The sequence below is a fragment of the Schistocerca nitens genome, chromosome 3 (assembly GCF_023898315.1).
Source record: "Schistocerca nitens isolate TAMUIC-IGC-003100 chromosome 3, iqSchNite1.1, whole genome shotgun sequence".
NCBI classification, from domain to species: domain Eukaryota; kingdom Metazoa; phylum Arthropoda; class Insecta; order Orthoptera; family Acrididae; genus Schistocerca; species Schistocerca nitens.
In genome coordinates this window covers 247403220-247426083 of record NC_064616.1, presented here as the reverse complement: position 1 = coordinate 247426083, position 22864 = coordinate 247403220, and the positions used below count along the sequence as shown (strand labels likewise).

Genomic DNA, 22864 nt, shown 5'->3' with positions numbered 1-22864 from the left:
GAGTCTCACATGTGGACCTGCAGTTTAAATCTTTAAAGGGGGGGAAAATAATGATCATGTATCATAATTCACTTAAGATTTAGCAAAATATGCAAACACGTCAAATTGTGGCCAACGACTTGCCGCATATGCCATTCAACATGGTGTGCTTGTGCTTGGCTTCAAAGGGTGCATCACAGCTTATGTCCCTACGAACACCACCTTCTCTGAATTTCTGAAATGTGCATGTGGAAACACTCCTGCAACACATCCCTGATCCCTAAAAGACTCCTTGCCTAAACCTTCACTTGTCCACATACCCTTCATCTACATCACATCTACTTCTACATAGATATTTCACACATCAACACACAGTGCGTGGCAGAGGGTACCCAGTACTACTAGTCATTTCCCCTCATGTCCCACTCACAAATTGAGCAATGGAAAAATGACTGTCTGTACGCCTCTGTATCAGCCCTAATTTCTTGTATTTTATCTTCATGGTCCTTATGTGTGATGGATGTTGGCAGGAGCAGAATCGTTTGGCAGTCAGCTTCAAATGCCGGTTCTCTAAATTTTCTTAATAGTGTTTCCCAAAAAGAATGCTCCCTACCCTCCAGGGATTCCCATTTGAGTTCCCAACATATCTCCATAACACTTACGTTTTGTTCGAACCTACCGGTAACAAATCTAGCACCCCTCCTCTGAATTGCTTTGATGTCTTCCTTCAATTGGACGAGGTACAGATCCCAAACACTCGAGAAGTACTCAAGAATAGGTCACACCAGCATCCCATATGCGGTCTCTTTTATAGGTGAACCACTCTTTGCTAAAATTCACCCAATAAACTGAAGTTGACCATTTGCCTTCTCTACCACAGTTCTCACATGCTCATTCCATCTCCTATCGCTTTGCAACATTATGCCCAGATATTTATACGAGCTGTGTCAAGCGTGGCACTAGTAATACTGTATTGTAAATTAAAGGCTTCGTTTTCCTACTCATCCACATTAATTTAAATTTTTCCACATTTAGTGCTAGCTGCCATTCATCACACCAACTGCAAATTTTGTCAAAGTCATCTTGTGTCTTCCTATGGTCAGTCAACTTCGACACCTTACCATACACCACTGCATCATCAGCAAACAACCACAGACTGCTGCCCACCCTGTCCGCCAACTTATTTATTTATTTAGAGAAAAACAGAGGTCCTATCACACTTCTCTAGAGCACTCCAGACAATACCCTTGTCTCTGATGAATACTCACCATCGAGGACAACATACTGGGTTTTATTATTTAAGATGTCTTTGAGCCACTCACATATCTGTGAGCTTATTCCATATACTCGTACCTCTGTTAATAGCCTGCAATGGGACACCATGTCAAATACTTTCTGGAAATCTAGAAATATGGAATCTACCTGTTTACCTTCACCCATCGTTCTCAGTGTATCATGTGAGAAAAAGGCAAGCCAAGTGTCCATGAGTGATGCTTTCTAAATCCATGCTGATTTGTGCACATAAGCTGCTTAGCCTCAAGAAACTTTATTATATTCGAACTGAGAATGTGTTCAAGGATTCTGCAGTAAACAGATACTGGTCTGTAATTATGCTTGCCTGTTCTTTCACCTTTCTTATACACTGGAGTCACCTGCGCCTTTTTACAGTCGCTTGAGACTTGGTTCTGGGCGAGAGATTAATGGCAAACGCAAGCTAAGTAAGCGACCAATGGCATAGTGTACTCTTCTTAAAATCGAACTGGGGTTCCATTCAGAACTGGTAATTTATTTGTTTTCAAATCTTTCAGTTGTTTTCTACCCCAAGTGTGCTTATTCCTATGTCGTCCACACGGGAGTCTGTCCAATGGTGATGACGGCATGTTTGTATGGTTCTCCTGTGTGAACGATTTCTTAAACATAAAATTTAAAACTTTGGCTTTCACTTTGCTATCTTCAACTGCCACACCAGTCTGGTCACCAAAGAACTGAATGGAACTCTTAGACCCGCTTAGCAATTTTACACACAACCAGGATTTTCTTGGGTTCCCTGCCAGATCTTTTACCAAGGTGTCATGGTGGTAGCAGTTGAATGCTTCACGCATAGATCTTTTCACAGAAACATGAGTCTCTACTAACCTTTGCTAGTCATCATTTGTGCAGCCCCTTTTGAACCTAGAGTGCAACAGGCTCTGCTTCTTCAGCATCTTACAAATTTTGTTATTAAACCATGGTGGGTCTTCTCCATCCTTTATCCACTTACTAGGCACATAACTCTCCAGACCACAATCTACAATCTGCTTACACTTTGTCCGTAATGCCTCTACATCTGTCTTACTGGTGCTACATGATGCTGTCTAAGTAAGATGTTAATAACTGCTTATCCGCTCTATCTATCAGAAACACTCTCCTAACCTTCTTGACTGATTTATTAACTTCTGTAATCATAGTCGCTATAATGACATCATGATCACTAATCTCGGTTTCTATACTGACATTGTTGATAAGACTGGCCTATGTGTAGCTATAAGGTCTAAGATATTTCCATTGCATGTGGGTTGCTGAGTTAGCTGCTCTAGACAACTTTCAGAAAATATGTTCAAAAGTATTTCCCATGATTGTCCATCTGTACCCCCCCCCCCTCCCCGCCGCAATAAATCCATAGACATCCCAGTCTATACTCGGTAGATTAAAGTCGTCACCAACTACTATTGCATTATCTAAGTATTTATGCGCTATTGACCGTAGACTTTCTTTGAATGACCCTAAAACTGCCACAGCGGAATCGGGTGGCCAGTAAAAACATTGAAAAATTAACTTAAGTTTCACTTACACCTATTATATGTGACCAGACAGTTTCGCTGTCACACCCAAAACCCCTCCCCCTGTGAGCCTGCTCAGACCCTGCTGAAGGATCGGCCAACTGTCCACTAACAGGGTGAATGAGCAAGACCAGGCAGCCAGCCTCCACATTGGCCCTCCACTTCAAGCGACGCGAACGCGTTACCACCCGCCACTTTACCCTGCTGTGAGGGCAGATCCACTGCATCGTGCGCACTAGGAGGTGCCTCAGGAGCTGAGCCAGTGAGCAAAACAAGTGACACCTGAAATGTCCCATGCAATGCACCAGATTCTCCTTCACCACTACACACCGAGGCAGCAGCCTGAAGGTGACTGACCATACGTAACAGCACGTTCACCTATTCACGAACTGCAGACAGGTCTTACTGCATCCACACACAGCATGCATACATCCTACCCTTCCCTGCTCCCACTTCATCCTCACATGTCTACCAGCACCACCCAGATTATCAGTGTATATTTTTCCCTCTCTATGCTTCTCGTCTCACTTCCCTCCACCCCTCCCCCCAGCACACCACTCCCAATGCTGCAGTCTAGCAGCCCAACATCCTGTACCAGCCATGCCTCAGTTCATTCCTACAGGCTGTGCAGCAGCATCTTACTCCACCCTTAACCTGTTATCTCTCCACCTACCCTCAGCTCTTCTGGATCCACTACCTACCTCATCTCAGATTGGTACTCGTCACAACTCCAAAACTTAACAGTGGCCCTGCGTGCATGCATGTAAGTATGTCGGAGTGATAAAGGACTTTCTCTGATATCTATTTTAAAAACCACTAACAGTCTACTTTCAAATGAGTCTGAATGATGTTCAACATCTCCTCTATGTGGTAGGTAGCAATTTATCCAAATTCATATTGTTATTTCACTGTTTTTGTTAATGTTATAACTTAGACACACAACACAACCAAGAATGTTAGTACAACTTTATTAGACTGTAGCATATACACCAATCACCATAACATACACTGAACACAATAAGGTAAGCCAAATGTATGCAAGCGGTAATAACATATAACTGAGCGTGAGCGTAGTGCAGCAGGGTTTAAATAGGCACTTGACTGTGGTGGGCTCTATTGGAAGTTCACAATATTGCATTTCACGGCGCACTCTCACGGATGACAACATGCTGCTAATGTCCACGGCTATCAAGTGTGCGAGCAATACTTCATTCCTCTTCCCTTGGGGAACAGCTCCAATTCTTGAGATGTCCATGGCATCTTCCTCCACGAGGCTCTGACTGAGATGACATGCTGCTACTGGGGCATATCGTCGGGAGTACATGTGGTGTGAGTAGTGTCACAGTCTGCCTTCTAACGTCAACCCAGATGGTAAGATGGCTGATGGAGTGAGCTTCATGTCCACGTAATGTCCAGGGCCTGCTGGTGGTGGTGCCCCCACAGTTGGCAGGCTGAGGCAGAGAACACGGTTCCAGTGTAGACAGCAGCCGCACCGTTACTGGTCACGGTACTGGAGATGCTGCACCAGGTTCACCCACCAGTGATAAGGGATCCCTTGTACGTCATGGCAGGGACTGAGCCATATCAGGTGATCCATTGAATGACGCAAACTGGCATGGCGAAATCAGTGTCCCAGCCAGGGTCGTCATTGTCCACACGCAGGAGTAAGTGGTCATAATCACATGCACAGAGGCCCTACTACGTACAGACATCACAAGAGACGGTGGCCGCAGCATCAGATCACAGTGTGAATCCATTTTGGGCAACAACCAAACCTGCATGCCCAGACAGCCATGCTGGGCTGGAAATGGGCCAACGGCTGCACACGTTGGCGTACCTGGCTGGGCTACAGGAGATGCAGGAGTGCCTGGGGTTGACATCCGTGGAGCAGTTTGGCGAGACTGTCTTCGCAGAACAGCGTGAACCAATAGGAAAACAGAAACTGATCCAAGGCCACGTCAAACAGGGACCAAGTCACATACTTTTTCCATTTGCATTTTGAATGTTCTGAATAACCTTTTGGCCTCAACATTGGACTGCAGGTGGAAGGGCGGGGCGAAAATGTGGTGAATCCCACAGGAACTGCAGGAGGAGAGAAAACTCCTGTGATACAAACTGAGGGCCGATATCAGAGACCTTCAATGGAAATTTTTTTTTGACAGGGCTTACACGGTGGTAGAGGCCGAAGTTGACAGGCAAAAAAACAACATATGGGAATCGAGAGAATGCATCAATTACTATTAACCAATACGCATTAAGCAAAGGGCTGGTAAAATCGATGTGGAGACAGTCTCCGGTCTGCGAAGGTTGGGTCACAGAGACAATGCTAGCCGCGGGGCAGCTTGCTGCATGTGCATTGAGAACATACCATAACCAGTGATGTCGCTGTAGAAACCAGGCCAAAAAACATGACCAAGGGCTAATGCCTTGGTGCGTGACACCTCCCAGTGATCAGAATGCAGCAACTGTAGGATCTCCAAACAGAGCCAAAGAAACCACTACACGAGGACTTCAATAGTCCATATAAAAGGATAGAACACCATCAATTGACAGAGAAACGATGCCAAAACACATAGTAGTTACGGAGGGGGTTGGAAGCCCGTGATGGAGGCACATCAGGCCATGTTGTATGCAATGTATCACTTTCTGCAAAATCGGATCGGTACCACTAGCTTGTACCACCCAAGCACTGGTCATTGGAAAACAATCGACAGTTTGTCACGCGCATTCATCAACGCAGAAACAGAGTAGCTCCTCCCAATCAAAAATGGATCTGGACCAACCTGAAAATGGGCAAGCGTGTCAACATTTGCATGTTTAGCCACGAGGCGGAAGTGAATCTTGCAGTTGTACTGAGAGAGGAATAGTGCCTAATGTTGAAGGAGATGCGCTGCTGTCTGGCAATGACGCTGAGGGCTTAAACAGCAACACAAACGGATTGTGATCCATGATGAGATGGAATTTTACACCACACAAGAAAACATGAAACTTCTTAAAAGCATAAATAATGGCGAAGGTTTATTTCTCTATTTGTGAATATCTAGTCTGAGCCGAATTAAGTGCCTTCGACGTGTATTCAATACGCGTTTGGAGCCATCAGAATATTTATGAGCTAATATTGCCCCCAGCTCATGCTAGGATACATCTGTTACTAACACTAAATGTTGACCCAGTTGGTCATTTGTGAGTCAAAGTGCAGATTGTAACACAGACCTCAATTTGGTTGATCTTGGAAAAATACTGAGCACCAGTGAGCTTAGCAAAAAGTTCATCAGGGCACACCAAAGAATACAAGTCAATGATGGACTGTGCATTGACAGAAACTTTGAAACCACCGACAGCTTCTCGACAATGACTAAGAGGGTAGTCCATTTGCTGGATTTAATCAGTTGGTCAACCCCAGAGGCCGTGAGGCTGTCGAGCTCTGCCTTGACTTGGTCATGGAGTGCCATTGGCACTGGGCGAGCCCGAAAGAAACTGGACTGGGCCGAAGGTTTCATGGTGATGTAGCTTTGAAATTATTGGCAAAACCCAAGCCCACAAAAAACAGGGCAGGAAATTCAGAGCATAAAGAGTTGAGTTGTGTATAAGGCTCTTGATCAGAGACGAGATTAACTTCATCAGAAATAGTAAACCTGGAAAGTTAAGGGTGTCCAAACCAAACAAATTTTCGGTGCATGTATTGTTCACCACCAGAAAAGACTGGACGAACCACAGATTTCTATGTGATTGGGGCCGAGAAACTACCCAATATCAGAATGAGTTGTTTACTGTAGGTGACTGATGTACATGACACTGGTGGTAAAAAGGCGAGAAACCACGTCCATGTACAACTTACATCTGCAAAACCTTCTGATAAATCCTGACATCAATAAAAAGACTATTATTTGCAATGGACATTGCCAATACACAACTGACATCCACGTCAGCGTCTGCAATAGGCTGTTGGAATTTTGCGTTACAAACAGGAGCAATGAGGACTGTTTTCTAGTACTGGCGGCAAACAGCGCACTGCTTAGAACAATCTCACCTATCATGAGTGACAAAACACGATGGACAAGAGGAACACATGGAGCGCTTGCACTGTCGTTCATTATCGGGCCTGCTATGCTACTGCTGCAGGTGTGGCCGCCGCAGTGAGTTGGGGCGGCTGCCGAGGCGTTTCACTTACGTGCGGACCACTGCCACCATATCATCCCCCTGTGAAACGTCTGACAAATGGCGGGGGAAAGTGGGTTCAACTTCTGCAACCTCACACTACGATTCAAATTGAGTACCCGCAGCCCTCGAAATCCCAAACGATTGTACAGTAGTCAGAACGTTGGAGAGGAAAGGGTTTTCACATTGAACGAACCTCATGACTGGGGGCCAACCAAATGATCGCATCACGAACCGTTTAGTCATCGTACAACTCCTTACGTACATCAGCGACAAAGACGGCTTAAACCATGAAGTTTAACTGCCCAAGTTTTATATGTATGTTCCAATTTCTTGCAGCATAAATAGAAATCAAATCGAGTGGCAATAACATGTGTCTGTTTACATTAGTACTTCGAAAGTAGGTCGTACATGTTATCAAAAGAGTGTAAAGATGGATCCCACAGGGGGAACAGTTGACAAAGGAGCTGATAAATGTGAGGCAGTAACCAAGACAAATAGAAAGCTCGGCATAAGATCCGTCAATCAATCCAAATGCGTGAAAATGCTGCTGGAACCATTTTTCGTAGGCTTCGCATTCTTCGACATACTCATCGTAAGCCGGAAACCGTGGGGATAAACGACCGGCGTAGTGACAGGCAAAACAGAAACAGAAGGTGCAAGGGGTGACAGCGGGTGACGTAGACTGAGACAGACCCAAACAGAGGCAACCATTTGGAATACCTGGGTTTGATTGTGTTGTGCTGTGCTGTGGTGAACACCTCCTGTTTTTGACAGAGATGCTGCAACGCTGCAGTAAGAAACCCTTGCTGATCAACCAGCCAGTGGTACTGTCAGACATTGTAGGCGCAACAGAGGGCTAACCAGATACTGAAAACCGCACGGACAACAATCTCACACTCATCTTCACTTGTGTTGTAACTTGCACACACAACACAACTAAGAATGTTAATCAACTTTATTAGACTGTGCCATGTATGCCAATCACCATAACATACACTGAAAACAATAAGATAAGGCAAATGTATTTAAGCAGTAATAACATGATAACTGAGCGAGAGCGTAGAGCGGCAGGGTTTAAATAGACACTTGTCTGTGACAGGCTCTATCGGAAGTCCACAGTATTGCTCTTTTGCGGCACACACTCGCGGACGACAACACACTGCTAATGCGTGCAGCTTTCATGATCTTTGTTCACAATTACCTGCACTGTTTGATTCAAATGCTTGTCAAATTCCTCTTCTTGCTGTTTCATTTCTTGTAACTTCCTTAGGTTATCCTCAGATTCTTGATTGACTGGTTGGAGTGATATCTGCTGCTGTATGTTCTGAAGCTGCCGTATGAGTTCTGGGTTCGATAAAATGCTGTAAAAGTATCTCTATTAGAAACTATTACGGTAAATACTCCTTTACGGTACAAGTAACTGAATCACTGCTTCACTTCATTAAAAATTAAAATTATTTCAGTTCCTTACAAGCATGATTTATAAATTTCAAATATAGCTATCTGAAGGCAGTTTTTGTTAGCCAAAACTATAAGGAGATGACAGTTATTCATCTTGCACAATATGTGGTTGACTAGTTTCAAAACAGAACAGCAAACAGTTTCTGCATGTCACTGTATATCACCCATAATATCAGTTATGCCTGTTAAAAAGTCAAAATTAGATGCTTCCACAGAAAAAAGAAATAACGACCTGGAACTGAAATTAGAGTTCAGCTAATTGTTTGAATCTATAACTCCAAACGAAACTGTTGCGAGTTAAAAAAAATACAAAGTACCAAACCTGTCAAGTCCAGTAGCTGATGGCTGTGAAGTAACGGCAGATAATATTGTGTGAGTCTGAGTTTGAGTTTGAGACTGAGCCTGCGTCTGCTGCGGCACTTGCACAGCCTGCATTTCAACTGACTGCACTGTTGTTTGGTGCTGCTGATTCTGTTGCTGTACTTGTTGAGACAATGGAGACTGTATTTGTGGTTGCTGCTGCTGCGGCTGCTGTTGTTGCTGCTGCTGTTGCTGTTGCTGCTGCTGCTGTGGCTGTAGCTGTGGCTGTTGCTGTTGCTGTAGCTGTAGCTGTGGCTGTGGCTGTGGCTGTTGCTGCAGCAACTGCTGCTGCTGTTGCTGTGACTGTTGTATTTGATGTATGGGCAGCTGCTGTGTCTGCTGTTGTACCAGCTGCTGCATGAATGTATATTACCATCACAAATTTCAACCACTTAAAACTTCATAACATTAAAGTGACAGTGTCTAGAATGGCAACATCTCACTATTAACAAAGAACGATAGTTTATAAAAAATGCAGGTTCGAGAAAATGGCAACACAGTCAAGTATGATACATAAGGTCAAGTATGATACATATGACTGAAAAGAATTTTATAACACAGATTACACACACAACATACAAGCATGCCAAACCACCACATTTGCATTTTTCTGCTACACTGTCCAGCAACCCAGACTGCTTGATAGCATTCAACACAGTAGTGTCTATCGCCTGTGCGCCTATCACCGTGGAATAGGTGAAAGTGGGATCCATCTGAAAACAAAACATTTTGGTGTGCAGGATATCAGCAACAGCACTGAAGAGAGTGCATGCTGATGCAACAGCATACATACCATCTATCCACCCCAACAGTGTTGTGCATATAATCAACACATATACACCCACCACAACTACACTGCTGGTTCTGCAAATATGAGTGTAGGAATGTGCCCTGTATAAGCCAAAAATGTTATGGTATGTCAGTTTGTCACATGCTTATCACTGTCCCATTTTAGCTCCTTCATTTTCCGAGACTGTAGCCTTTGATGTCAAAGAGGAATAAGGGTAATTGCTGCTTCATTTCCCCTTTGATATCTTTTAAATGACAGAATTGCATAACACTGACCTTCCACATAATATTAGAGGGAGTTCTACTGGATCTCAGTCATCTTGAACACTTATTGCTGGTACACTCTTCCACATATCTTCACAGTTTGGATCGAATGAGACCATTCTTTCAGGGGGTTGCAATATTCACAAATAATGCTGTACATTAAACTGGAGATTCAACAGAACAAGGCACCAGTAGTTACTATTCTTACTCTGGATTTTTTTTTTTTCATTTTAGAGTTCTAGCTGAACTTGCGAATAACACAAATAAGAAATAAAATAGGTTTTCTCTACCAACCCTCTGAAGTAGAGGAAGACAGAGGAAGGGAAGGAAAAAACTGCAGGCTGTTGGCATCTAACTATTTATGTCTCAGGTGACAGAGTTAACATTGTAGTGGTAAATGTAACTAAGAGTGCTTTCCATTGCTTGGTATGTTTACCTACAAAATCGTTGTAATAAGTTTAAGAAGAAAAGTGTTAAATTTTATGAATGGTTAGGTTATTGCAATTACCCCCAAAATAAAGATACATTTATCACAAACAAGAGAAGGGCCTTGCTGAGTTAGTTACTGTTAAGGGGAATGTAAATAAATCTATCTTCTGTACACAATTCACCATGTGAACTTTTAACCTATTTGTATACCAAATAAACATGTGAGGCATTTCATGATCGAGCTCCAACTTCCCCTTTTCTTTCCAACTTTGTGCTGAGACTATAATGGGTACGAGAGACATGAAATTTTGTCTCTGCCTAACACGATTTATATTTCTGTTCTAGTTGCTCACATTAGTTATGTTATGTTGTCAAATCAGCATTTTTGGTCCAATTTCCTCCAACTCAGTTTCAATTTTGACAAGATTTTGTTTGTGGGAGGTAGTGAACACACACAGGTAGGCACAAGGTATTCTGTTTATGCATGACATGGAGCACACATTGGAATGAGAGTTGGTAACTATCTTCAGTGGCATAATTCTGAAAGGGAGAGATGAATTGACAGTCGCTGTACTTAATGCTACATCAGTGTAGGCTTTGTTACAACTAAATTAAAGATTGAATCTTTCAATATTGGTGTAACAGAGATGTAAAAATTGGCAGTTACAAAGCTTTGTACAGTTTTCTTCACTTCAAAGTATGTATGCTGGTAGATCTCCTATATGTAAAGTACTTTCTTTTTCTAAAAATATAAAGGCCATCCCCAGAAAACCAAATGAGAAAATAAAGTTAAAGCAGTAGCAGACTTTAAAAAATAATGTGACACTCCTAACTCATAAGACGTTTCAGCAATTTTTTGCCTAGTCGCATCCTTTTTATAGATGTGAAGGTGGTATAGCCCCAGAGATGGCATTAGAAACTGATGTGGGAGCAGAGCTATGCTTTAAGGTGAACAAACTTTGTTTCACGTATTACAGTAAATTCATATCAAGCTTTTTTCTCTAGCCAACCATTGACTATTTTCATTATGTTTTCAATCATGGTACTCTTTTCATGTCATAATTCATTTCTCCAATTACTCATCCGCTTGTGCATGATGTCCCTCCATATCACACCACTCCTGTTGAAAAGAGCTCATAATGTGGCCCTTAATAATAATTTTTAAGTACAAACATTTTTTATGCTGGACATCTAGTGGTGCTCTGAAGTTTCTGAATTAAAAATAATGTTTCATAATTTCTTCAGTAACTTGGTATGTAAGAATATTGTTTCTTAATGCAAAGGAATATATCTTTTCCCATGCCATTTCATCCATTTTGTAATTACACAGACTCTAAAATACAATGCTACACTTCCCAGAGAAAAGTAGGTTGTTTTCTATCTGGTCTTCAAACACTGGTTGTCCATATGTGCGACTGGCCTTGGGCACCTGTACTAAAATCTAAAATACAATACTACATTTTCCAAAGAGGAAGCAGACCGTTCTCTCTTTGGTCTTCGAGAATTGGTTGTCCTATTGTCCCACTGGTCTTACGCACATATACTAAAATCTTTTAAATACTACAATTATCTTTCCAGTCTGTTATACAGACTAGGATAAAAAGCAAGAATTCAGTTAAATTACCTAAAATATTAAAGCAGAAAAATGTGGCATGCAGATTCATGGCTTAAAAATATATGAGCCTGCTACTCTACAACATATTAAACCCTTGAACCTATAAGCTTAGGCTTGAGTTTCAAAGTGGTCTGGTCACTTGCAACCATAAGTGATTAAAGAAAGGAGGAAATTATTACCATCAAAACTGAAAGTGGAGATACACAAGATATGGTGTTTTATTCATGACACCATTCACAATCTTGTTAAACATTTATAACATTCTCCACTGAGGCGAAACAAAATTTCTATTAAGTAAATGTTAAAATATAGTATAAAGCTACATGCAAAACGAATGATAAAAATTTCACTCTAATACTACATTATATGTAATTGTAGAGCCTAAAGATATAAAAAAGATTCCTGTTAGTAACTAAATAAAATAGCATACAGTCACTCAAGAACCAAATGTGAAAAAATGTATTTCATTTTATTTTTCAGTTAGTGGTGCAGAAATATTACAGAAAAGAGAACTGAATGTTACCACACAAGGAAACTTACCTGATCAGTTTGAGATCGAGAACCAGACTCTTGCTGCTGCTGCTGCTGCTGCTGCTGCTGTTGTTGTTGTTGTTGTTGTTGTTGTTGTAGCAGTAACAACTGTAAGTGTTGTAGCTGTCGTATAAGAGCCGGGTCACATGCTCCATTGCCAGAGACCTAATGATTCAATCCAAAGAAAAAGCAACAATTACCTTAAGTGGAATGACAAACCTACCTCCCCCGCCACCTCTCCCTCCACTTACTACAAACCAACAAAGTGCGCAAGACCAAGAAATGAGCTCCAGTCAACAATGTGTAGTTTCTGGGCCTATATACTATTCAATGTTGCTTCTACAACATATGTTATCTTTCTTCATAACACATACCTCAGTTACTTCTGTACTAAACAAGAGGTAACTGTAAATGATTTGTTAAAGATTTGCTATTAAAACTGTCCGCAGTATTAGCTACATTCTCAGCTAATAGTATTGCACACATCCTCTCCAAAATTATATTCACCTATGTTTCCTTTTCATTGACATTTGGTGACAGTAGCAATACTTTGGCATCTCCTTTTGGTACCATTTTCAACATTTACAAATATGGTTTCACAGTGTATCTTCAGCAACTGATGTTTCTCCATGTCAGTACTACACATTTAGTCAGTTGACTACACTTATGTGAAAAATTGAACTTTTTCATGTCAAACTGCATTTTTTGGGTTTCTAAAATTTTTCATTGTATTACATACAAATTCTCCTTATATGATACCTTTTAACTGCATCAGCATGACAGGCAATTGAACCCAAGTATTATCCTTTCTGTTTACATGTTTCAGAATGTATATACTCACTTTTTATTTTCTACCAAAAAATGGAGGATAGTATATGCTTTCAAAAGGGTCACAAACACCATATGAATTGACGTGCCAAGAAACCCAAAAAGATTTCGCTCAACATGCCTATCAAGGAAATTAACTAATTTCAGTAAAATGTGGAATGATTCACCTCAAATGAAGGTAAGTAATTTTCCAAATTAACTGTGCAGTGACAATACACAATTCTTTCAACAGCACATAGTCAGCTGAATTATCGCTATAATGCTTCTTGGTTACAAGTTTTCTTTTTACTGGCACATACAAATACACGCTGTAAAGTAATACCTAGTGTAACAATGATTTAGCAGGCCCACACCTCAGAACTTTCTGCAATGAATACATACAGCTATTGGTCTTTTATTTTATTATATTAATACATTATAGCTGCAGATTGTCATCCACAATGGATACATAGAATTTTTGGAAGGCTAAGACAAGGGCCGCCTGAACAACTTAACTATATGTCACAATTTCAGCCTGTCTGATACAGAAATATAGCTTCCTCAGACTGTGGAAAATATCTTTATTCAGTATAACACAGTCAAAAAATATCTCATTAGGAGAACATAGTTGAGAGAAGTCTTACATGCGAGTAGTAACACCCTTTTCAGAAAAGTAATGAATCTGTATTTAAATAAGCTATTGACTTCATTGAATGTAGTATTATCAAGTCAGAGAATAAATGGAATTGTCAATGCTGAATACAACGCCTGCAGTGGTTGGCGTATAAGCACTTTGACAACTGCAGCGCCGGCCGGAGTGGCCGAGCGGTTCTAGGCGCTACAGTCTGGAACCGCGCAACCGCTATGGTCGCAGGTTAGAATCCTGCCTTGGGCATGGATGTGTGTGATGTCCTTAGGTTAGATAGGTTTAAGTAGTTCTAAGTTCTAGGGGACTGATGACCTCAGAAGTTAAGTCCCATAGTGCTCAGAGCCATTTGAACCATTTTGAACAGCTGCAGCAAAAACAAACACACAACTCAAACGCAGCAGACGGCAAAACTGACTGCTACAACAGTCTCTTCGGGGAAGCGGAGCATCATCCAAAAAAACTGCATGGAAGTCTGTGCATCATCTGGAACTTGCTGCGTGTTGTGGAAGCAGATCTGGGTTGGGGAGTATCGGTACTTGTTGCTGAGGCTGGTTCTGTGGTGCATCAGTTGGCAGTGCATCTGGGAACACAGACGCTGGTTGGACTCTGTCAATGGAAACTGTAAAGGGTTTGCTGTTTACTGTTATGTCCAGTGTTTGTGCTCCTCTTTGTCAGAGACACTACAGACCTGTGTAAGGTAGGTGCTGAGAGCTTAACACAACCCATATGTAGCATAACATGCATGCATGTTTCCAAGCTTTGTGAGGGCAAATGCTGGCTATATGACCTCTCAATTGATGAACAAATTCTGCCTTGTCTTGGTTAGAAGGCTGCAGGAAATTTGTGCCAATAAATTCTCCAGGAAGCCGTAGCACTTCACTGTAGACAAGGTCTGTTGATGAGGAATCCAAGTCAGGCTTGTATGCACGCGTTCCACAGACCAAGTAGAATTATTGCTAGAGCTGTAATCCAATTAGTTTATGACACATCAGTGCTGCTTTTATGGAATGGTGCCAACATTCAATCACTCTGTTGCTTGCCAGATAATAACTTGTAGTTTTGTGTGCACACTGCCAGAAAGTTTGGCAAGTTGGGGCACACAGATCACATTCGTATTGTCAGCCGCAGTCTGTTGCGATGTGCAGTGAGCATCCAAAACGAAATATTCAACTTTATACACAGGCAGAGACTAGCATTTGTTTAGTTACAATATGCTCAATTACATAATATTTGTAATACGTAGTGTGTGTGTGTGTGTGTGTGTGTGTGTGTAGTGATGTTGGTGAGAGAAGGGAGTGGGGGAACCCCAGTGCCAACATATAGCCTACTCCTCGCGAATAGCATGAAGGGGGCCGCCAAGCTTAATGTCGCCATCCAATGGACTGATCACCATCAACAGTGTCATATGACCTCACTTAATGAGACATTGTGGAGAGGTTTGGTATTTAAATGAGGACACTGGCAAAAAGTATGGTGAGTAGGAACTTTACGCCACCACCTCTCCTCCCCTCACTGACCAAATACTAGCAGTGATAATTTTTTCCACCACCAGGATTCAAGCATGCATTAGTGATCTCGGCCATAGAGGCAGGTAGGCTAGCATTTCTGCTGAAATGTTGTCAACTGGCACTGCTTCCAGCCAGCAGGCGAAGTGATCAATCATTTTTAGAAGGTAAAGTTGACCATTTGATGGAGGTAGTGAATGTATAACATCGATGTGCACATGCATCAATCGTGAAGTTACCTAAGTTGTGTCGTAAAAGTCTCCCACTGATGAATGCAAGTGACAGAAGTGTTGACACTGGAAACACGCAGAAGTCCATTTGTAGCAGTCGTTTTGCATTCTAGGCCAAATAAATCATTTCAAGACCAGATTAAGTGATGGTCTGACTCCTGGGTGGCACAAGTCATGCAAGCAGTCAAAGGTGCACCTGTGAAATGTAGTTGGTAAAAAGGGGAGAGGCATTCAACTTGAGACATCGCAGTATAACTTGACATCTCTGCCAGGAATGTCAACTAGTTGCAACTCCAAGGTTGATGATATGTCACTGAAGATATTCTGGAGCCCCTTGTCTGTATGTTGTGCCTTGGCAAATTGTGCGAAATGAATGGTGCTTGATATATTGATGACGCAAGAATGACAATCAGCTACCACATTGTTGATGCCCAAAATATGCTTGACATCGGTACTGAAGTGGGCAATAAATTGCAAATGATTGTATTCATATGGTGAGCAATTGTTGTTTTGTCAAAAGGAGTAAGTGAGTGGCTTATGATCTGTGAAGCTGGTGAACACACTGATTTCTAATTATGGGCAAAGGTACTCAACTGCCTCACAGACAGTGAGAAGTTACTGATCATATGTGCTCCACCTGTGCTGCAATGGTGACAACTTATGCAAATATAAAGCGAGTGGCTTTCATGGGCCACTGTGTAATTGTTCCAACGCTGCACTGATAGCAGTCCGGCTCGCATCTACCAATAACACAAGAGATGCATCCACTTCAGGGTGTGCCAAGAGCATGACAATCACTATGCTCTGTTTATAATCACTATGCTCTGTTTTGCCACTTCAAAGGCAAAGCTCATTGTATCTATCGACTGAATTGGAGAATTTACTTTGGTTTTGGAAGCAGCAAGTGCTGCAGTCAGCAACTCCTGTACTTCAGTGGAATGTGGCAAATAGTGACGATAAAAATTCGACATACACAAAAAGTGGAATAATTCTTTAACAGTGTTTGGTCATGTTATCTTCAAATTGGCTTCTACTTTTTCTGGTAATGCCAGTGAGACTGAAAAGGAAATCCAGTGGCATAAAAAGTTAATTTGCAACTGGCCACACACACACACACACACACACACACACACACACACACACACACAGAGCAGTGTTCAGAACCACTCCACTCTGTTTCAAGTGTTTGAAAATGTCGATTAAGCGTTGTTAGTGATGCACTGCAGTGGCCAAAAAGACATGGATGCCATCCAGATAGGTGAAACAAAATGGTAGACCCTGCAGTACTTAGTCGATAAACGGTTGTCATGACTGCAGCATTACCTAGGCTGAATGTCATAAAAAGACTCTCAAATAAACCAATTTGTGTGATGATGGTTGCTTTAGGAATGTCCTCGTCTGCCAGTGAGATTTGAGCCTCAGCACGCTCAAGCACACTGAACACAGTTGCACCATGTAAAGCATAATTACAATCCTACAACAGGGGTAACATAGAATGGTCCGGTACTGTGCCTGTGTTTCTGCACGGGTGACATGCACCATACTTCTTCGGTAAAAGATGGAGAGGAGTTGACCATGGACTAATTAACAGGCAAATAATGCTTTCCTTGAGCATGGAATCAAATTCTGTCTTTGCAGTGTCCAAATGGTTGCGAGATAATTGGCTGGGTCTACACGAGATAGGTGGTCCATCAGTGAACAACGCTATGCACCACTTACCACTTGGACAAACTTAACGGTGCTGTACTGCACCGGAAACCCATTGCTGTCAGGATGGTAACACTATCAATGAGTTTTGCATTCGCCATGTGTGGCAGCAGGTGGTAGTATGCTGGGAAGTCTGCTCCAATTATCAGTTCTGTGATGTCAGCAATCAAAGTCCCATGCTAAGGCACAGCATAATCCAAAATCTAACTCAAACTGCTGCATACTATATGTTGATATTGAAGAACTATTTGCCACAGACAAGAAGAACAGAGTCTGTGGTCGCCAACCATGTAACAAGGTACAATACACAAGTGTGATCCAGTGTCCACCAAGACTTTCTAACCCGACCTTCAATCACTGATAAATAAGCGCCATGACTGCCTGGCAATAGGCTGCAGATGCAATTACATCCCACGGCAATGTGCAAGGTGAAGTGCACTTGCAAGTCTGGTTTCCAAATTTTTTGTGATACAAATAAATGGACTGCTGTTCTGCACCAGGAGTTGAAGAATTTGTTGAGGAATAGGTAAGTGACCTCTCGCGGTAGTGTCCCCTGTCATTTCTAGAGTCACAATGAGACAACATTTCACCAATTCGTTTCGTTAACACATGGACCTTGGCTGTAAGAGAATCATTGTCCATGTGTGTAAAATTGATGCTGATACACTGTTACATGGCACTGTCACTATACGGATAGAAGTGGGTGTCATGGCTTCTTGTATTTTGTCAGCCAGGTCTATGACTGTGTCTAAGGGCACCTCAGCTTGTGACGCTATAATAGCCTTGACTTGCAGTGGAGGTGGCTGCTGCAGAACATGTGTAGTAGGTTGTCTGGCACAACGTCAGTATTAACTTTGCTTCTCAAAATCTCAGGTACTTTGGTGGTTTCCTCTCGCTGATGTCTTCCTGTGTCAAAACTTGGCATATGCATTCTTCTTGTGAGGCAAAGACTCTGCAGAGCAGTTCTGCCTCGAGTTTTTTTGTAGGAGTTAATCACAGGTCCTGAACCTCTGCAGTGAAATGGTGATCCAGTTGACTGACCACTAAGGCACACTTCATGTAATCTGTGGAGATTCCAGCATAATGCAAACTTCCTTGACTTGCGCAGACCATAGTGTGGGGTTGTACAGCCAGCAATGCAGCAATCGCATGGCAAGTTTGGACACTGAAGGAATTGTCTCAGTCGGTTCATCTATCATCTTTTGAATTGATTTTATGGAAATTCTTGCATTTTCTGTGCTGTTTATGCAGGCCAATCATGTCGGAGGCATCAGTTTGAGAACGCTAAGGTGAGGGCCGTGTGAACAACTTAACTGTATGGGTATCATAATGTTCAGCCTGTCTTATAAACAATACTTAAGTTCCACGCACCAAGGAAATTACCTTTATTCTGCATAACACAGAAAGAAAATATCTACATCCATGTAGAAATGTCACTTCTGAAGAGTAATGGATCCTTAACAAAACAAGCAATTAACATCAATAAATGTAGTAGTATCAAGTCAGAGAATAAACAGAATTGTTGATGCCGAACACATCGCCTCTCACAGTCAGCATGTAAACACTGACAGCCACAGTAAAAGCAAACAAATAACACAAAACAAATTGAGCAGACGGCAATCTTGATTGCTATAGAATGATAATAAGTGCTCCATACTTTAAAAAATACACTTATCATCGGGAATTTTATACACTGTTTACTTCCGCACACATCACTTCTGCTTCCCCCTATGACTAAGTTTTCTCACAGCCATTTTCTTTCATTTTCACTTCCCTCCATGGCATAAAAAGCTTCTTATTTTACTTTAAGTCATGTTCCTCAGTGATCTGCTGCCAACAATCAACATCACTTGGCCTGAAATCATGATACTGATCTGCTTTGAAATCCATACTACTAATCAAAAGGCAACTGTATAGCAGAATTTGTGTCAGCCATTCTGTAAATTGTATATGAAGACGCTATCTGTTCTTTCGGACATGTCCGAAAGAACAGATACCATTGGTGATCTTGCAGCTCTCGAAGAATGAAAGTACAATAAAACCCAGACCATTAGCTGCTTACATGTGTTGATAAATATCAACGGGGACAGTTGAAAATGTATGACCCGACCGGGGCTCGAACCCAGGATCTCCTGCTATCTGACTGAGCCAGAGGATAGTGCGACTACTAAGACTTCTCTCTGGCATGCTCCCCATGAGACCCACATTTCCAACTTACTGTCCACACACTACATTTGCAGTGCCCCTGCCCACTATACTCATTACTCGCAGCAGTCAATCTACCGATTCCCATAAGAGTTTGAGCAACATGAGTGCATCCAACTGAAGATCACTGGCCAGTAAGCCTTATCTATATATGAAGATAGTATCTGTTCTTTCGGACATGTTCAGACATGTGCCTTATCTATATATGAAGATGGTCTTGGAGCTCTCGAAGAATGAAATTACAATTAAATCCAGACCATTAGCTGCTTACAGGCATTGATAATTATCAACGGGAACATGTCCGAAAGAACAGGTACCATCTTCATATATAAGTAAGTCTTATCGGCCAATGATTTTCTTCAGTGAGAATGCACTCACACTGCCCAAACACTTATGGGAATCGGTAGATTGGCTGCCACTAGTAATGAGAATAGTGGCACTGCAAGTGTAGTGTGTGGGCAGTAAGTTGGAAATGTCGGTCTCACGGGGACTGTGCCAGAGATAAGTCCCTGCACTCGCACTATCCTCCGTGTGCTCGGTGGCTCAGTCGGATAGAGAGTCTGCCATGTAAGCAAGAGATCAGGGTTCGAGTCCGGGTCGGGGCACACATTTTCAACTGGCCCTGTTGATATTTATCAATGCCTGTAAGCAGCTAATGATCTGGATTTCACTGTAATTTCATTCTGTAAATTAGTGTCTGATATAAAGACCACAGAACAAAGTATGTTTTGTGTCTACAGTAATAATTTACCCATATTTTTGCCCTACAGACTACTAAATAATGTGTTTCAAGACACGATACTCTCAGGTTGCAAAACTTTGCTCATGGCATTAAAACCCTAACACATCTACCAACAAAATTGTGGTATTCATAAAATAAAATGGAATCAAAACACAGTGGACTATGGATCCTCCTCTTATAATAAAACTGATGAGTTCTGTCTGTGGCTGTCCCATTTGGCACTGCGCAATGCATCAGGCCACATCCTACTGATCTGCTCTGGGCTCCAAGAATGTCATTTCATGCTTATGCAGAGGTCCAAGGGTTGTTTGTTGTGAACTGACATGCCTGTAGTACTTCCAAGTAAGCGCAGCTATTGGCTCAATCATAATTCTCTTCTACTGGTCACCTTCTTTTACTCATTTCCTACATCTATGGTTGTCAGCTTCCAGCTATTTTGTTGAAGAGGCATTGTGTATTTATATTTATGAATCTGCCTTGAAATAATTCTACAAAATTACTATTTACATTAAGAAATCTCATTCCATTGTCATTACATTATGCACCCACAATATTGTCATGTTTCTTTATAAATGGTGATCTCTAATTCTTCCAGCAAGTTTAGTTTCCTCCATTTATTTTCTACATGCAAGATTTCCAAGTTGTCTTCTATTCCATTAAGGGGAGGGCCTGTATATATTGTTCACAACAGCTGATTTGCCATAGTTACTCAGTCTGAATGCACCTTTACCTTCCTTGTAGCTGTTCGAAAATGTTCTTCCTGTCTGTCCAATATACTTTGCATCAGAGGATGCACTATGAATTTTATGAACTCCCAACGTAGCAAACTCATCTTTTTTTTTTAACATCAGCAGCTTCAGGTTATAACTCACTAGATTGTTTTTTTTTTTTTTTTTTTTTTTAACACCGTGCAGCTTAAAATGTTCATGATCTGTTCCATAACACAGCATAGTGACCCTTTTCATTTATTTCGCAAAGTTTATTCTTTCCGTTGTTGTTACCATTGCACAGCAATTTATTAACAATTCCTATACTTTAACTGTTATTAACCACTACAGTCTTAATGGTGCCCCCTCCTGCTCATTGGCATGTTGATTGTCCTGTCCACTAAACAACCGAAGGAACATTCTTTATGAGCCCTATGTATGGTGGAACAGTTAGTTGTTGTCAGTTTCCTATAAACGGTGAACACATGCTTATTACCCTGGCCTTTAATTTTGAAATCAAGGAATTACAAATTGCTTACAATTTCATGCTCCACGATAAACTTACTGTTTCTATTGGCATTGCTGAACTGCTTTGCTATTTCTTGTATATCTTCCTCATAATTGTCAATGAGTAACAAAGTTTCAGCTACACAACATTTACAATAAACAATTTTACCCATAATGGATTGGTCGAAGTTTAAAACTCTATCTTCTAGGTCACTGATAAAAGTGTCAGCCATCCATAATGGATAATATTAAAATGTTATGGGTTACTGGATAAAGCATACTTTACGAAGGTCATAAGAGAGAAGATTAATTCAGATTTCAGTCACATCATACTAATATGGGAGACCTGGCCACAATATAAACCACAACAATCACAATACTCTGATGCTGGCATTTATAAAACACCTTAAACATCAGTGTATAAGAAAATGAAATTCTCTAACTATGGTTGGTGGGATAACTTCCTTGCAAAATGATTACCAGATAAAAGAAAACTGTACTATAAAATAGAACAACAGTAATGCCAACTTACATTAAAACCAAGACACCGCCCATTTTTGAACTAGCTGCCCTACCCTCTCCTCACCTCATCCCTGTATGCTCCCACAAGCTGCACTTTACTGGCCTCCACCCTACCCACCCCAGCTTCCTCTTTACCCCCACCACCCAGGTTGCTTCTATCATTATGTGCTGCTGCTAGCAGTCTGGTCTCAGCAGCTAGAGACTGTGGTTGCGGTTTTTATTATTATTATTATTATTTTGTGTGTGTGTGTGTGTGTGTGTGTGTGTGTGTGTGTGTGTGTGTGTGTGTGAGAGAGAGAGAGAGAGAGAGAGAGAGAGAGAGATTCCGATGAAGGCCTTTTTGTCCGAAAGTTTATTTGTTTAACAGTCTTTTTATTGCACCTATCTGTGACTCAGCATCTGCACTATATGGTGAGTAGCAACTATCCTTTTCATAATTCTGTCATCATTCCATCCTGGATTTTCCATTGTTTCATTCGTGAACTACTGTATACAAAATGTGATGTCAACCAAGTGAAGGAGACTCTGAAAAAATAATTAAAAACCAATATTTCTTACATAACAAAAGTTGACCACATACTTAAGGAATTTGGACTGCTACCTGTGTTCTTTTGTTCTGTACTTTAAACATTTACAAGATCACACTATGTCCTTGAACCAGCTTACCCACAAACTTCTTAATACATATGTCTCTTGTAATGTGTACATTGTACACAATTTGCACAAACTGAATTAGATTTCTCCTTACTGATTTATCTGCCTAAAAAGATCTGTAAATAATATATAGAGTGAATATGAAATTTGCTCTGTAAGATTACCTACCCTCAGTTGGTACTACTGATACCACGCAGCTGAAATAAACTGCACCACACAGT

General features: G+C 41.4%; 1 protein-coding gene across 1 annotated transcript in view; it reads right to left on the bottom strand.

Moving 5' to 3' along the window:
* The window catches only part of LOC126248207 (uncharacterized), a 194044-nt gene that overhangs the window by 124182 nt on the left and 46998 nt on the right, over positions 1 to 22864 (bottom strand). Inside the window, exons 5-7 of the mRNA XM_049949019.1 lie at positions 12418 to 12573; positions 8743 to 9134; positions 8161 to 8320 (exon numbers count right to left, since the gene is read on the bottom strand). Coding sequence (XP_049804976.1) covers positions 8161 to 8320; positions 8743 to 9134; positions 12418 to 12573 — 708 coding nt within the window. The remainder of the gene's footprint in view (positions 1 to 8160; positions 8321 to 8742; positions 9135 to 12417; positions 12574 to 22864) is intronic.